Consider the following 17,823-nt stretch of genomic DNA (forward strand, 5'->3'; position numbering starts at 1 on the left):
GAAGAGGAGATGAGAGAGAGCAGCGTATAACGATTCAAATCAGTAAAACGGAAAGAAAATGAATGAAGATGACCATCTACTTCAGCTTTGGTAAGTTCATTTTATGTCATATCTTTTGTTAATCTTCTGTGTTTTGCCTATAGGCTATTGGATCGATTGATATTGTGACCTTGGTGATGAGTGTCTGTCTGTTCTCTCGACACATTTAGTGATGTGACTCAGTCAGATCCAGAGGTTACAGAGGCAACGCAGACAAATGATCTGCTCTTATTCTTTTTCTACAGTTTCATCATGAACATCTTCAGAGAGGAGAGTGGTATTTGAAGTCTGGACGGGGGCTGGTTCCACAAAGATTGGACTGGCTCAGATTAAAAAAGGCATATAAATTCTTCAATTGTGCAAATCTTTCCTAATAATCTGAGCGGTCTGTGCGAATGGCCTGTATTCACCCTGACACATGACACTTCAGAACACAGAAGGTTTTCTCAGGAGTTAATGGAGACCAAACCGGAGAGAAGGACATACATTTGGCGCTTTACAGAAGTTATTTTGCCTAAAATAATTGCTAATGTTGCTCAGGGCCTACTTTAGGCAACTAAGCAAATTGGACAATATTTATAAAATGACAACATTTACTTGTTAGTGTTTTTCAGCTTGCTTTAAAGATCATATTTATCCTTGTCTTAGGTCTGTACTTACAAGACAATTCTCCAATGTATTTAACAAATTAAATAGATCTGGTGTCTTTATCATAACAGATGTTTTGCCCCATTGAAGAAACAATTGCTCAACCTAAGTTCTGTTGCCGGATTAAGAATGGTGACCTCATATATACAATCATGTCCAGCGACATAAAGGCAGCCAGAAATGGCAGCAGGGGGGTGATATGCATGCAACTGTTCAGGGTGACAAGTTGATAAGTCAACAGAATTAACAACCCTTAAATCAGCGTGTTTCAAACATGATGATATCTGGTGGGCAGCTCTAAAGATCTGCATAAATCATAACAAAATGGAACAGACTTTCCTGCTTAAATCAACATATGATGTGGCAATGTTCATGTGTACAGTTCACATTGCACAATTTGACACTGCTGACGTGTTGTCTCTGTAACAACTAACAACGATTTCCATTTTATTTCAAAGTACTCTACCATTATCATGACCATGGCAACAGTAATACAACATCTGTATTGGTTTATTTTGTATAACTGTCATTAGACCAGTCAAGGTGCAAACTTGTGCAACCCAAGGTATAATTAGTGCAAATATGAGTTGGGATGTAATTATGTAAAGGAAGAGAAGCTGTATGAGTGGTCCAGTTCAGCTGTAAACTATGAGTTTGAGATATTCACACCCAGAAGTCTCTGATGTTCTTAAGCTTCACAGCCAAACTAGTTGATCCACCTGAAAATGCAGAATGGAAACAACTGTATCCGTCTTCTAAAGTCAACGATGGGTTTCATAGTGTTTTCTTTCGCTGCTATAGTTTAGGGTTAAATGCGGACACTCAGCAGTACACACACCAGTAGATCAGGTTAAATAGGATGTATGCGCCAGGGAAGATCATGCGAGAGGAGGTATCGATGGCGTGGGTGTTCTGGATAATCCGGAAGCCCTTCTTCTTCTTGGTCTCTGTAGGCTCATTGTCCAGCGAGAGATGCACCACTATCCGCTCCGGTTTTTCCGATGCATCATCAGCCGCCATGGAGCCCCGTGTGTACCCCGCCAGACTGTTGGCGTCCGCCTCGCTGTACGTTCCGTCCAGCATCATGGTCCTGCCGTGGGACATGCCACAGGTGCAGGGCAGGTTCTGAGACTAAACAAAAGAGAGGAAAGAAATCAAGATTGTTAAAGACTAATATGAATTTGAGACGTACAGCAATTCTGAAAAGGTCTCTGTACCTGTTCCCTGGCTTTTTCTCTGAGCTTACGGTCTTTACCGTCCCTCACCGTCGTCAGGTAGTTGACGGCAGCGTATTCAAGCACCGACAGGAAGACAAAGACGAAACTGACCCAAAGGTAAATGTCCACAGCTTTTATGTAGGACACCCTGGGCATGGAGGCGTTGACTCCAGTGATGATGGTGGACATGGTGAGCACCGTGGTTATACCTGAGGAACACAAAACATACAACTTCCTATGAACATTTGAAAAGCCAACCATAGACATTTCTTTGGGGTGCTGCGGCTTTCCTTGGGTGGCTACTGAACCCCCAGGTCTTTTTCTTGCAACACCTATAGTTCTCGAAAAGGAGGGGAAACACTAAAAACAGTCGAAACTAAAATATAGGAGGAGGAGGTTCCCAGACAAAGAATGGGAATCTGATTGGCTATCTCTATAAACATTGTCAATATGTAGAATCTGACCATAACAGGACAAGATTTTGGTATTGGAAGCATTCTGGTTACCGTTTGTAATCTCCAAGTAGTTTTGACCAATCAAAAGGAGTTTGGTTGCATTAAGGTGAACGACAATAGCAGAATAGTCTGAATAAATTGGCTTTGATGCTTCAGCTATCATCTTTTGTAGAAATTGTCTTTCAAGTCGGACCATAAACAAAGAAAGGAGCTCAGAAGGAGAAGTATTTGATCGGATATCCATTATCCGTCCCTTGGATATCAGCTAGCTAGGCTTTATCGTCGTAATATTGACGATAGCCAATGAGTTTTGAGATTGTGAACGCACATTCACAGCTCAATCATGTTTGCGTCTTGACTCCAGCTCCATACTTTTTTTTGTTGTAATATTTTATTTATAGTTTTCAGGTTTATTTAACAGTTAACCATGAAAACCAAAACACAAACATGTAGCATAAAAACGCAAAGCATCCCCCCTCCCGCCAAAATAACAAAACAAAGACAAACAAAAACAAACAAAAGTCAGTGCATAAATCAAAACACAACGAGATACTACACATACACAGTGTTACTGTATATCCAGAGGCCTGTTGGCTAACCAGATGATATACCTATGGTGGCGTCAGTGATGCATCTATAAATTCTAAATAAGGCTGCCAGATCTTCAGAAAGGTGTTATATCCTTTTCTAAGACTATATGTGATCTTTTCAAGAGGACTACAACTGTTCATTTCTGAAGATAATCTATCAATGAGGAGAGGAGAGTCAGATTTCCATGTTAGTGTTATGCCTTTCCTAGCCACACATAAAGCAATTTCCATAAATTGAATTTGGGATTTAGTTAAAGATCTATTGAGACTTGTGAAATCGCCCAGTAAGCAAAGCTCAGGATCTAAAGGGAAGGTAGATCCTGTGATCTTGGTTAAGGTGTCACACAAATCGTACCAAAAGCACCTCACTTTTGTGCAAAGCCAGGTACAGTGTAGGAAGGAGCCGACCTCAATACCACACCTGAAGCACATCTCTGACAGCTCGGGCTTGGATCTATGTAGTTTCTGTGGGGTGAGGTACAGTTGATGGAGGAAATTATAGTGAACCAGTCTGTACCTGGCATTAAAAGTAGCTGACTAACTGTCTTTACATAAATCTGACTAGAGCTGTTCATCAATTGCTACATCCAGATCTGACTCCCATCTCGCTCTAGATTTGTGTAAACCTGGCTTTGGGCCCTCATTCAGCAGTAAAGAGTACATTTTAGAAATACCTTTGAATACATTTCCCTCATGAAGCAGTTTCTCCACATCAGTCAACACAGGTAAAGTTATCTCAGGGCCCAGGTTGGCTCTAAGAAAGGATCTTAACTGAAGATAGCAGAAGAAGGTCTTGTTGGACAAGTCATATTTCCTCTTTAATTGTTCAAAGGACATGAGCAGTCTTTTTTCCTTACAATCTTCCAAATGTTGGATCCCCTTATGATGCCAAGTTTCCAGAATCTTGTTATTGAGAGTCATGGGTATGAGTTCCTTTTTTTCTCGGAGGTGACTTTGGTGACAGTCCAACTTTCAGTCCCAGACTTCTATGAGTCTCACATCACATTTTGATCAAATGCCTTAAAATAGGGCTGTCTGTCTTCTTGGATATAGTCCTGGGGTTCCATTTATAAATAAAATCGCTGAACACTTTTTCTTTCAGGTGGTGCAATCCAATTTGTATCCAGGATGGGGCACCATCGCCCTCAAAAAAGGCTGAAACAAATCGCATTTGAGCCACCAAATAATACTTTTTAAAACATGTTAATCGAAGGCCCCCTGATCTGTAATCCCACGTTAATTTCTCCATAGATACCCTGGCCACCTTACAGTTCCATATAAACTGTCTAACATGTTTATTGAGGGTTTAAAAAAAAGTTTGAGGCATTTGAATGGGTAAGGACCGGAAAAGATACTGTAGCCTTGGTAGTACAGTATATTCATTTTCACACAGTTAACTCTGCCAATTAGAGTAATGGGTAAACTCATCCACCTTTGTAGATCACTTTCAATTCTACTGAGCAATGGGAGGTAGTTCAGTTTGTATATATTTGTAAGGTCATTATCTATAGTTATCCCAAGATATTTTATATTATTAACCCACTTAAATGGGCTTTTACGTTGATACTCAGTGTAATCAAAGTTAGTTAGTGGAATGATTTCACTTTTCTCTTGGTTTACCTTATATCCTGAGATAACACCATAAGCATTTAGCAGGGTCTGTAATTTGGTGAGGGAGTTACCAGGGTCTGTCAAGTACAAAAGTACATCATCTGCCAGGAGATACATTTTATGATTTGTCTGATCCACTCTAAAACCCTTTATATCTAATTGCTTGAGCTAGGGGCTCAATAGCCAAGACAAAAAGCCCTGGAGACAGAGGGCAGCCCTGGAGACAGAGGGCAGCCCTGTCGGCTTGATCTACTCAGGGGAAACGCAGCAGAGATCTGACCATTAGTACTAATTTTGGCCCGGGGTTGATGATAAAGAGTTTTAACCCAATTAATAAACAACTGACCAAACCCAAACTTGGCCAAGACTTTAAATAAATATGGCCACTCCAGCCGGTTGAAGGCCTTTTCAGCGTCTAAAGCTACAGCTATACTGGGCTCAGTCTTTGACTTTGTTAGGTGGATAATATGAAAGAGCCTACATAAGTTATCAGCTGATTAACGTTTAGAAATAAAACCACTCTGTTCCGGATTAATTAATTGTGGCAAACATTGGCCAAGCCTGTTAGCCAGGGCCTTAGATATTAATTTATAGTCCGAATTCAATAATGAAATAGGTCGAAATGAAGAGCACTTTAATGGATCTTTATTTTGTTTGTGGATTACATTATGGCAGTAGAGAATGATTCAGGCAGAGTTTGAGTTTTTGATGCTAAGTTAATTACATCCATGACGAGTGGGGTGAGTAAATCCTTAAATTCTCTTTAAAATTCTGGTGGGAAACCATCTTCCCCCGGCGATTTATTAGATTGCAATGAGCACAAAGCCTTTTCAATTTCTTTCTGAGTGTAGGGAAGATGAAGTTTATTTTTGGTCTTCCTGATCAAGCTTTGGCAAGTCAATAGTGGACAGGAATTCATACATTTCAGTCAGATCTTCTGGTGATTCCGATGTGTATACATTTGCATAAAACTGTTTAAATGTATCATTAATTTCTACCGGGTTATGTGACACTGAACCCGCTTCAGTTTGAATCGCGTTAATTGTTCTTGAGCTTTCCTCTTCTCTCAGTTGCCAGGACAGAATTGTATGAGCCTTCTCTCCCAATTCATAATACTTTGTTTAGTTCTTAAAATGGCTTTTTCAATTTTATAAGTGTGTAGCGTATTGTATTTGAGCTTCATGTTTAACAGCGATTGGTGTAATACCTTGGACCCAGATTGTTGAAACTCCTTTTCCAATTTCAAAATATCTGTTTCCAGTTTTTCTATTTCTGCCATATATTTCTTTTTTAATACCTTTTGTATAGGAGATTATTTGTCCCCTTAAATAAGCTTTAAGTGTGTCCCATAGTATACAATTATTGGGGGAGGAAAGACAGTTAGTCTCGCAGAATAGCTTTATCTGGTCCCTAATAAAAATGCAAAAATCTGGTTTTTGAAGAAGGGTAGGGTTCAGTCGCCATCTATATGAGCTAGTTGTTTTTTCTGGCATCAAAATAGAAAGGGTCAAAGGAGAATGATCAGACAGGGTCCTAGATAAATATTTAGATTCCAATGCTCTATGAACTAGCTGCGTTGATAAGAGAAAAAGGTCGATCCTAGTATGAGACTCATGGGCACAGGAATAGAAAGAGTAGTCTCTGCTTTGAGGGTGCACCTGTCTCCAAACATCTGTCAAATTTAGATCTTTCATAAATGCCAGGGTGGTTTTGGCAGCTTTTGATTTAGATACTGCCAAGGATGACTTATCTAGAATAGGATCCAGGCAAAAATTTAAAATCACCCCCTACCAGTATGTTTTGTCGTCCCCCTGACACTTTAAGAAAGATATCTTGAATAAAGGATACATCATCATGGTTGGGTGCATATAAGTTTAAAAGTGTCCAGGGTTCTGAGTAAATCTGACAATTAATTAAAACATATCGGCCTGATGGATCAATAATAGTTTCTCCAATCGTCACTGGAATGTTTTTATTTATTAAAATAGCTACTCCCCTGGCTTTGGTGTTAAAGGATGATGAAACTACATGTCCTACCCAGTCTCTCCTCAGTTTATTATGCTCCTGTGCGGTAAGATGGGTTTCTTGTAGGAAAGCAATATCAATTTTCAGTTTTTTCAGGTGTGTCAAGACTCTTTTCCTTTTAACCGGTCCGTTTAGTCCATTCACATTAAAACTAACAAATGTCACTGCCCTGTTCATCAACAATAAGTGAATACAATGATCATGGTATTACGGCCTCTTTGTGAAGTCACCATGTAAGTGTAAATGTATCTCCCGCAGTAAAGTGGGAAAAAGTAAGATAATGCACTGACAATAAAAAAAAAAAAAAAAAAAAAAAAAAAAAACACCCACCCCTCTCCCCCCGAAGTGCCTACTCCTGAACATCCGGCACCATCTACCCTATCAAATTGGGATGTGCAGCTTGCACTTAACAAGCGTGGCATGTCTGGCTAGTAAAGTAAACATCTCACTAAACCCAGGGCTCTGTCTGAAAAATTGATTATCATATCAAAATTATCCAATATTGAGTGAAACAAAGTGTTTACAAACACTGAAGAAAAGGAAAAAAGAAAAAACCCGTTTGAAATTACCTTATACGGTATCTATGAAACCAGTCTAACAAATGTAAACTTTGAATGCTGTCATCACTTGTATTATATAGAACAGGGGTCGGCAACCTTTATGATATGAAGTGCCATTTAAAAAAATAATTGTTATCAGCGTGCCAACGATCGAGAATTAGCAACGGGGGGGGGGGGGGGGGGGGGGGGGGGGTGAGGAGCTTGACGCTCGTCAATCAGCTAGGAGCTATCAGCAGGAGGGCGGGGGAGCCTAGCTGCGGGGAAGCAGCGTGTCAGCGCAACTCACATGATGCCGAAGAATTTAACAAACACATTTAAATAATTGGTTTAAACGGCATAATAATAAGGACGATCGTCCGTTCTGTGATTCTCCAGAGCACACATGCTATGATATTAGGGTCATGCAGAGTGAGATGAGATCGCTGTCCCTTTAAGAGAGAGAGAGAGAGAGGGGTGTGGCTTGTGCATGTGTATTTGTGGATGGTAGAGCGACAGTGAGAGAACCTATGGAGAGAACGTGTGTATGTTTCTGGAAGTGAAACGAGGAAGCAGAAAAACAGAGGTCTTTTGTGAAACAGAAGAACAGCTAAATAAATGCAACGGCCTCCCAAGAAGAGCTCGCCTCTCTCTAAAGTGGGTTATTGAACCTGAAGCTTGTTGCTTCTGCCCTCCTCGACTACGGTCTGGGAGCCGACAGGAAAGTTCAACACACAGTCCGCCCCTTTGTAGCATATTATGTCGATGAGAGATGAGCAGATCGCCACTGGGCTTTCAACTAAATACACAGCCACGCAAAAACTGCGGCATTTGTACAGCTCCTTATGAGTACTGCAATTAGTGAAGTGCTTTCCTCCGTGGTGAAACGATCAGCACTGCACCACGGAGGAAAGCGGCAGAATGTCACCTGGAGATAAAGAGAGCGGGGCTGCGTTGCGTGCATGCCTTCCTTCTGCAGGTAACGGGGAGACGCACTCTGGCGGCGGTCTCGTTCAGGATCCGAAAATACAATTTAAATATTTGTGCACACTTATTCCACTTATTCCTAGTGTGCCACTGGTTACGGTGTCGCGTGCCAATGCTGGCAAGCGTGCCAGGGGTTGCCGACCCCTGATATAGAATGTCTTTAATATACCAATAGTGGCGACAGTTTAAACATGAAGACACAGCAACTCGTGGGAACTACGGTTGCCCGACTGGTTTTCAAACACCTGTTATCTCCGTTGAGGTCCTGCTGGAGTCTCACGCAGGAATGCCGCCGCCTCCTTTGGTGTTTGGAAGAATCTTCTCCCACCATCGGTGAGCGTGATCCTCAATGTTGCAGGATGGAGTAAGGCTAACAGAATATCCCTGGATCGAAGCTCCGTCTTAACCCGGTCATACTCCTTTCTGCGTTTCACCAAGCTGGCGCTTAGGTCGGGAAAAAACAGCACAGGCTTACCGTCGTACTTGATGGGACCCTTATTTTCTCTGGACCGCTGTGCGGCGATGCGCAGGATCTTGTCTCGGTCTTGGCATTTGAGCAGCCGTATCAGAACAGGACGCGGTCTCTGTTCTGCAGATGGACGGGGTCCAAAAGCCCGATGTGCCCGCTCTATTATCAGGGGCTCGGTAAAATGCTCTTGTCCCAAGGTGGCTGGGATCCAGTTAACAAAAAAGTTTACAGGATCGTTTCCCTCGCAGCTTTCCCAGAGATTAATGACACGTATATTATTGCGTCGGCTGTGGTTCTCAAGCCGGTCGAACCTTCTCCATTAAAAAGTAATTTTCTTTTCTTAACTTGACAACACGAGAGTCCAGATCCACCAGCTGGTCCTCCGCCGTGCCAATACGGTCTTCCGCTTCGGTTACCCGGGAGCTGAACTTATCCAGCATGGATTTCAGTCCGGCGATAGACTGATTCATTTCTGCAGTTTTGGAGTCGAGTTTACTGGAGAGAGCTTGATTGCCGTTTCTAATCTCTTGAAGGATAAGTGAGTCTCCTCCGCTCAGGTGTTGCTGTGCCGCCGCCGCCATTACACAAACTTCTTGCTCACAAGTCTCGGGTGCAATTTTCTCTATAGATGTCAGAATTTGCTCATCAGCTGAATGTTGTTGTTTGCTCCCTGATCTCAAGTCCATGCTGCATTCGTCCGACCAGATTAAAAGTGGGTTTGGGTGTTTTTAAAGGTTTTAAATTGAATTAGGATGGAGAGCCCCTGGGCTAGCGTCTACTTAGCTTCGCTGCATCACGTGATCCCCTCCAGCTCCATACTTAACGAGGAAATGAGAATGATATTGATCGTCTCAACTCAGGAAGACAGGAAATAAGTACATTTCCCAGAATGTTGAACTTTTCTTTCAGTTTGATTCCCTCGCAGTTCTACTGTGCAAACTGGTCCATGCTCTCAGGTCACTGTGATGTGTGATGGACACAAATAATGTTTGAACAGGAAGGGTGGTCATTGTGTTGCATATCTTCTCACCTAATGAGACCCTGGCAGGGACGGCCCTGCGGTCGATCCAGAAGGACACCCAGGACAGCATGACCATCAGAGTGGCAGGAAAGTAGGTCTGCAGCAGGAAAAAGAAGATGTGGCGCCGCAGGGTGAAGTTGATGTACAGACGGTTGTACCAGCCTGGAGGAGAGAAGAAGTGAAATAAAAATAAATGTAATGTCAGAGGGGAGAACAAAAAAATGGTTTACTAAAATTCCACGATAAACACAGAGCCAGAGGTGACATTTCTAATTCACACAGGATGATAGAAATGTGTATGAGTTTATAAAACCAAACGAAATAACATCGTAATAGAAAAATATATCTGTATTTATGACAGCAGGGCACAGCACATCAAAGTAGCAAATGGAAGAATAAACAGGGAGGGGAGTAAAAGAAAAAATACAGAAATATCCCAATGGTGTATTTCACACCAGTGTGGAGTTCAATCGATCAATCAATGTTTATTTATATAGCCCAATATAATAATAATAATAATAATAATAATAATAATAATAATAATAATAATAATAATAATAATAATAATAATCCATCCATCCATCTTCTCCCGCTTATCCGTGGTCGGGTCGCGGAGGTAGCAGTTCCAGCAGAGAGCCCCAAACTTTCTTTTCCCTGGCCACATCAACCAGCTCTGACTGGGGGATCCCAAGGCGCTCCCAGGCCAGCGAAGAGATATAATCCCTCAATCTGGTTCTAGGTCTACCCCTTGGTCTCTTCCCAGCTGGACGTGCCTGGAACACCTCCCTAGGGAGGCGCCCAGGTGGCATCCTAACTAGGTGCCCGAACCACCTCAACTGGCTCCTTTCGACGCGAAGGAGGAGCGGTTCAACTCCGAGTCCCTCCCGGATGACTGAACTTCTCACCTTATCCCTAAGGGAGACACCAGCCACCCTGCAGAGAAAACCCATCTCGGCCGCTTGTACCCGCGATCTCGTTCTTTTGGTCATGACTATTATAATAATAATAATAGATTTAATTTATATAGCGCTTCTCATCTGCCAAGACAAATTTCGAAGCGCTTATCACAAATGTTACATTTGTCTCAGTGGACTTCACAGTTTGTACAGAATATCAGTATGGAAATACGACACCCTCTGTCCTTAGACCAGTGGTTCTCAAACTTTTTCCGCCAGGCGCCCCCTTTGGAGAAAAAAAAAAGTCGGGCCCCCCCCAACACAAATAGTCACGTAATGGGCCAAGTTAAAATGTATTCACTTTGCTAGAACATTGATAATAAAACAATGCTCCATATGTCTGTGTGCTCAAAAACATACATAATACAATTGTGAAATCCCTTTCCTAGAACAATAAGTTATAATACTTTTCCACTTTGCAATCTGTGCAAAAAAATGAAAAGAAAGAAAATGCTGATATTTGGCAGAAAAGTGTGTCTTATCACAGCATTAGTGGATGCAATGAGCCTGCTTTTCACAGCACATTTCTTCAGAACGGGGTTGCAGGCTCAGTGGCGGCACCAGAGATTTATTTTGGGGGTGCTGTGGGGTAGCTTGACGTTTCATAGAGGGTGCTCAAACATTTAGGGTTTTCCATTAATGTACCGGGCGCTACAGTGGAATATTCTACTGCAACACTCCCCATGCAAATACACAGTGTACCTGCGACAGTTACAATGAAGGCTCGATAATCAGCTCACGGCATATAGGTGTAAGCAGGGGTAAAGTGCTAAAATGTAAGGCGGGGCCTCTCATATGACGCACACCTGCACACTTGCTCTCCTTTTCCACTCTTCGTTTTCCGAATGTCAGGAAGGATTCTTGCCTCGCTTATGAAGCAAGTGACTCGGAAGACATGTGCTAACAAGCAAGCGTACTCCACATTGAAAAGCACCCCTAGTCTCCCGGCTGCTCGGGAGTTGCCGGGGGACGTCTAGTAAGAGCTACCTCTTGCCGGTCTGTACCGGCTAACATGGGCTTTAATGTAGCTGAGTTACTTTCTAAAATGCGGAGCCGGACATCTATGGCTATGATTCCTGCCTCCAACCTAGCAACTATACTACATTTAACACACGTAGGCCTATCGGTAACAGTAAAGGAGGTAGGGAAGTAACCAAGCATGAGACAGATAGAGCAGGAAATAGCACCCGAGGGTGGGGAAAGAGCTATGGCTAGCTATCAAGCTAAAGTAGCTACCGTTTGCAAACCCGAAAGGAGTGTAAGCAACTGTGGAGTTACAGTCGCTAAGAGAAGGAGAGTTGTGAGTGCTTAAGCTGGAGCAACGTGTGATTACACAACCCAGTCTAACGGCATTTCGTGTTATAGTCACGACATTTCATCTATTGATTCGTGTCCACCAACACGATTTCCCCCTTTTTTTCGTGTCACACAGAACGATTTTAAAAGCAATGTATTTCTATTGGTATTATGTTTTGTGCCTGTAGCTCGTCTTTTTGTCCGTTCGGGTCTTGGAAGACCGGAAGCTATGGGGTTCATAAAAACATGTTCTTACTCAATATCGAGCCACGATTATTGTTTTTATTTTAAATCGTATAATGTCGGACTATTTTTGTTGTCTTTGAGGAAAAGAAATGGGGCTCAGGTTACGCTACTGAACATTGCAGGAAAGCAATATATTAGACGTTAAGTACTTTGTCAGGCTTAATATTTATCTTTTGATACCCCCAAAGCTTTTTTCTTATTTAAAAGAAGACCTTAATCTAAAGTATTATATAATGTTTAAATAAAGGTTAATTCGTTTTTCTGTTTTGCACATCCTCCTATACATCCGGCACTAAACTGTTTTATTGTAGAGATCACTTATAGTATCTTCTTGATTTTTTATATTCTTTATTTCTATCACAGACCTTCTACTTTCCCCCTATGACAGTATGTACTCTTAATATTTTTTCATCAAAAATAACACATATAAACAATAATTCAATAAATGGTAAATGGACTGTACTTATATAGCGCTTTATCCAGTCTTTAAGACCCCTCAAAGCGCTTTACATACTACATGTCATTCACCCATTCACACCCATTCATACAGAGCAGTGTACCTTACTCTAGGACCTAACATTCACACACATTCACACACCGTTGGCCATGCCATCGGGAGCAACTCAGGGTTAAGTATCTTGCCCAAGGATACATCGACATGTTGACTGCATGGGCTGGGATCGAACCCACAACCTGAAAGACGACCACACTCCCTCACAGCCACAGTTCCCCTGTAATAATAACGTGCTTTAACGACTAGGCGGTGCACACAAGGTACACACAGCCATAATAACTTTGTATTATTAGTGTAGGACACTTATGTATGTGCAACATCTGAAGATGTGTAGTTTTATTCATGCTTTCACATAATTTTACAGCATATTGCTATACTATTTCAAACTCAGTATTTACATTCTTATATTCAAAGAATATCAGTAATATCTTTAAAAACTACAAGTCCTTTTATATCAGCTGTGCACCGTTATGGTGTAAATATAACCTATCTATGAATTAGTTCAAATGTAAAAGTCAGCCGAATTACTAATGATACTGCGAGGAGACGTATTGTGTGAAGAGAAATTGAAGATGTTGTTTAATTGTTGATATATTTATGATCCACGTCAAGTATTCAGTTTCGGCGGCATTTCTTCCAGTTTGTCCAAAGGTCTTCTCATCAGGGCTCTATAAATAAAGAACTACGGCAGATCTGTAATATGTAATGGAGCCGAACCGTGTATTACAATGCCGTTATGTGATGTCTTTCAAAGAGAAAAGCAAAAACACTCGGAATAAAGTATCATTTTCTTTAAAAAAAAAGGTTTTTCGGATTTGACATGGCATGAACATCATATCCCTACATGCATTGCGGCTAAAACATCCAATCAACGAGCTTAAACCATAGCTGAGGATCTCGGGTAATCAGTTCAGTGGCTGTGAATCGCAACGATGCTACGTCTATTTCCGGTTATTTTTATTTTGAAATTCAGTTCCTGACGAACGCCAAAAAAGCCCGAGATTATAGAATCAAACAAATAAATAAAAACAAAGATAAATGTGTGTTATTGGTGAGTAAATAACTTATGTTATTTAGAAAAGAATAACAAATTAGAAGGAAAAAAAGATTTTAAAAGATACAGATTTCAGTATTCTGAGGCTCTGAGCCCCATTTATTTTCCTCACAGACGACAAAAAAAGTCCGACATTATACGATTTAAAATAAAAAAAATAATCGTGGCTTGATATTGAGTAAGAACATGTTTTTATGAACCCCATAGCTTCCGGTCTTCCAAGATCCGAACGGATAAAAATACGTGCTGCAGGCACGAAACATACTACCAATAGAAATACATTGCTTTTAAAATTGTTCTGTATGACACGAAAAAAAGCGGGAAATCGTGTTGGTGAACACGAATCAATAGATTACATTTCGTGACTATAACACGAAATGCCGTGAGACTGGGTTGGATTACATCGTCAGGTAGCTGCCTTAATCAAGAATTGTAAAACGATCGATTAAGTTTAGATAATATAAGCTATCAGCAGCAGAACAAACACACAGGATAGCCCGGAGGTGACAAAAACAACAACAAGGGGAAGTGACAACACGCTTACCGCAATAGTGAGGACTGTACAGAACCATTTCCCAGCTCTCCTGTGGGTTCAGTGCACATCTCACTGTTTGAGTAAAACCTCGGGCAAAGCCAAACAGTCAATTTCAGTGCCTTTATATAAAGCTGCACAACGTTTAGCTCGTGGAACAACTTTTATTTAATGTACTTATATAATAAATATCTGTTATTATTTTCAACCCGTAGTAGCAACGTGTTTCACCATGGTAACTGTTGTCAGTTTGTGCACGGGGTAACCAGGACAGTGCTTCTCTAAAGACGTTGCTGCTGAATATAAATATAATTATTTGTTTAAAACGACACTTAACTCAGCTAGGGTGGAGAGAGGTTTTTTACTTCTTATTTGAACTAAAATAGGAATATGGAATGACATACAGTATATTTAATCAGCTTTTAAGACTTTGGTCAGACACCACATTATGTGCGCCATAATTGTCCTATCCCATTTCTCTTTAATATGCTGTTCCTTTCACAGCACACATTTTCACTTGTCATGGAAGTGCTGCTAATGGCATTAATCATGGCTCCACTCTATTTAAGTGTCCTAGTGAGTGACACAGAAAAGGATCCTAAAACTCAGGCCTCTAAATGAACTATATCTTTCATTATTGTTATTATTTACACCTGGCATTTCCACATTTGTTGTCACATGGTGAAAATATGTATTTGTTGTTTCCCTTGCTCACTCAAAATAGAGAAGACTAGCAAGCTGAGTGAGACGGATAATCATCTAAGAAGTGAAGTGAGGACGCAATTTGGATTCAGCACCATAGAGGGAAATATCGTATTGCTGCCTTTATTGTAAATATATCTGAAAAATAGAAACACTTTAATTCCACAATATAGGCATTGTGGCTTCCAGCTTTGCCTTTGTCATTTATATTCTTTTCTTTTCTATCATGTATTTTGTTTTTGCTATGTTTGTAAAAGGTCATTTTCTTAAATGTTTTATGTGAGGGACTGCGGATGGACATTTGCTCAAAGCTAAATCTGGCACTGTTACGCTTGATACATTTGAATGTTTTAAGTGTTCATTACTGTGCATTGTCCCTGCCAAATAAACGATTAAATAAAATAAATAAAATGCTCAATTTAAATAAGTTTGAGTTTCTTTTTTTTTTAAAGCCAACAATCTGGAACATTGGAAATGCGAGGATTTAAAACACGAAAGAACAACTGATTATTCAAAATAGAGCCATTGCAATCATAGAGGAAGAAAAGTGAAGCACCACACCATCTGAGTCAGAGACAGGGAAGATTGAAAGCTTGAAAAATCAAGCAGACTGAAGATCTTCAAGTCCAAGTCAAGACCAAGTAATGTCATCACGAAAAGTTTGAAACGTGATAGCAGAACCATATATTAAAATATAAGGTAAAATGGTGAAAAAAACATGATATCATTGTATATATGTTTATAGAAATTAAATATTTGCAAAGAAACACTGGAAGTAAGTATGACATGCAATTGACAGAGTGCACAAGACAGCAGGTGATATGAAAGCATGTTATGCTAAGTTCATGTCTTTTTCTTTTGCTCATCTTACTGAGGTTCAACTCCAATGCAGTTACTTCAGACTGTAGGGGCCTAATGATCCTATCAGCAGTGAGCTGAAGGGCCCTACTAATTTCCCATGTGTGTGTCACATATGAATATTAAAAGTAGATTTAGACTAGTGGCCCCTCGACTATGCAGGATTACGGACATAAAAACGGAAGTCCTTTCGATTTCCATTTATATGAACCGATTACTCAAATAACTCCATACCAAAGTCTGCATTTTTGGCCTTTGGCTAAACCAGCCTCAGATAAAACACTCCACTCAGAATTATGTGGGCAGCGTACCTGTGCTGCTGTAGAAAGCCAGTCTGGAAGAGGTGTGGAACTTCTGGATGAGGAACTGAGACAGAGAGATCCTGTCGTCGGTGCTCAGAGACTCATCACCGCTCTTCCAGTACAGCATCAGGTCTTCATCTGTGTAAGCATCTGAAGGAGAGAGCAGGGATGTAAGTGTGGCCTGTACCAATAATAACTTTACCCCTGATACTTACAAAATGAATAGGCAGTTTGGCCTTGTGGATTTATTGTTTATCAGTGCATCTGTTTGCCTTTTCACTTTCCATTAGTGAACTTGATTTTTTTGAACCCTTTCAGAATCTTTAATTCACCTCCCTACAATCCAATTGCAATTAATGTGAAGAGAACAAGTATTTAGTGTCTCTCCTGTGACATGTCTCCATGCTTTAATGTTCAAAAAGCTCTTTATTTTTCTCATACTGCCTGTGCTGCAGCACCTCTTTTCACCCTCTGTCTGAAACCAGAGCCCAATCTGCTCTGATTGGTTAGCTGGCCGGCTCTGTAGTGATTGGTCAACCGCTTAGAGATGTCCCACCCCTTAGCCCAGGGATCACCAACTACATTTTTCCAAGGGCCAGAATGTATTCAATAGACACTTTCGCGGGCCAGTGATTTTTATATATAGCCCAGAATTTTGAAGTTGTTGACGGGTGGCGGGCGCTCAGGTACTGCGGAGCGCATAAAGTTTAGCTGTGTCTTCACGCTAACGAAGGATCACTTCTAGGCTACTGTCCCGCAGCTGCTGCCTCTCTGTTGGACTCCGGTACATCACATTACTCACGAGACGTTGTAAAAAAAAAAATGAGTGGGGGGCGAACGCACTAACCACTCCGCCAACACCACAGTAACCCCCGTCGTGCGGGCCGGATGAGAATGTCTGGCGGGCCGGATGTGGCCCGTGGGCCGCCAGTTAATGGTCACTGCCTTAGCCTTTCACGTACAGTGTGTTGGAGCGCTAGCCAATAGAACGCTAGTGTTCAACAGTGATGTTACTATGTTACTGACAAAGGAGTCCAACGGAGGCAACAAAGAGATTTTAGCATTTGCAGACCATTTACACGCATACAAACCTACAGAACACACTAAGCAGGGGTGCCCAACATTTTTCAGCTTGGGAGCTACTTTTAAAATGACCAAGTCAAAGTGATCTACCTACAGGGCCTGCCCAAAGTCATGTGGTGAGGCCCTGTGTGTCGCGAGCGAGGGGGGGGGGGTGGGTGCTAGTGGACTGCGAGCACCGGAACCTCGAAGTGGCGGAGAAACTGTGGCGCGCTTACACTTATTGTGCCGCATTTCCGCTTCAGATGAGGAGGTGAGGCCTCCCTTATACCCTTTTTCTTTAGTAGAATTGTATAAATTGGAAGGCTAACTAGGTAATGAGCTCGCCAGTGATTTGCAGCTGGCGCGGTTGACCACGCATGCGTGGTGAACTGCGTGTTAGAAAATATGAGATCTCAGACTGGCTTACCTGTACAAGACCCTCTATGCAACCGCAGCGGTCCCTGAGGAGACATGGCACATCACAGCACAAGGCTGCCATGCTGGGAATCATTTAAAAAATACTGAAAGTACGGCAATCAAGTGGCAAATGCCACAGTAAGGATGGATGATAGGCTAACTTTTTTATTTTTTTAAACTTTTTTTTCAATGCCATGCGGTCTACCCACACTATCTTCGCGATCAACCGGTCGATTGCGATCGACGTATTGGGCACCCCTGCACTACAGGAACGGGAAACTCCAAA

General features: G+C 41.5%; 1 protein-coding gene across 1 annotated transcript in view; it reads right to left on the reverse strand.

The window, feature by feature from the left end:
- Nucleotides 1–747: 747 nt before the first annotated feature.
- LOC307014020 (gamma-aminobutyric acid receptor subunit rho-2-like) overlaps nt 748–17,823 on the reverse strand; it is a gene marked incomplete at its 5' end in the record, with an annotated part of 34,331 nt that continues 17,255 nt past the window's right edge. The window contains 4 exons of the mRNA XM_079641670.1: nt 748–1,818; nt 1,905–2,113; nt 9,608–9,760; nt 16,068–16,208. Of these exons, the coding sequence (XP_079497796.1) occupies nt 1,510–1,818; nt 1,905–2,113; nt 9,608–9,760; nt 16,068–16,208 (812 nt within the window). The 3' untranslated portion in view covers nt 748–1,509. The remainder of the gene's footprint in view (nt 1,819–1,904; nt 2,114–9,607; nt 9,761–16,067; nt 16,209–17,823) is intronic.

The sequence above is a fragment of the Notothenia rossii genome (genome assembly GCF_949606895.1).
Source record: "Notothenia rossii genome assembly, chromosome: 8".
Lineage (NCBI taxonomy): Eukaryota > Metazoa > Chordata > Actinopteri > Perciformes > Nototheniidae > Notothenia > Notothenia rossii.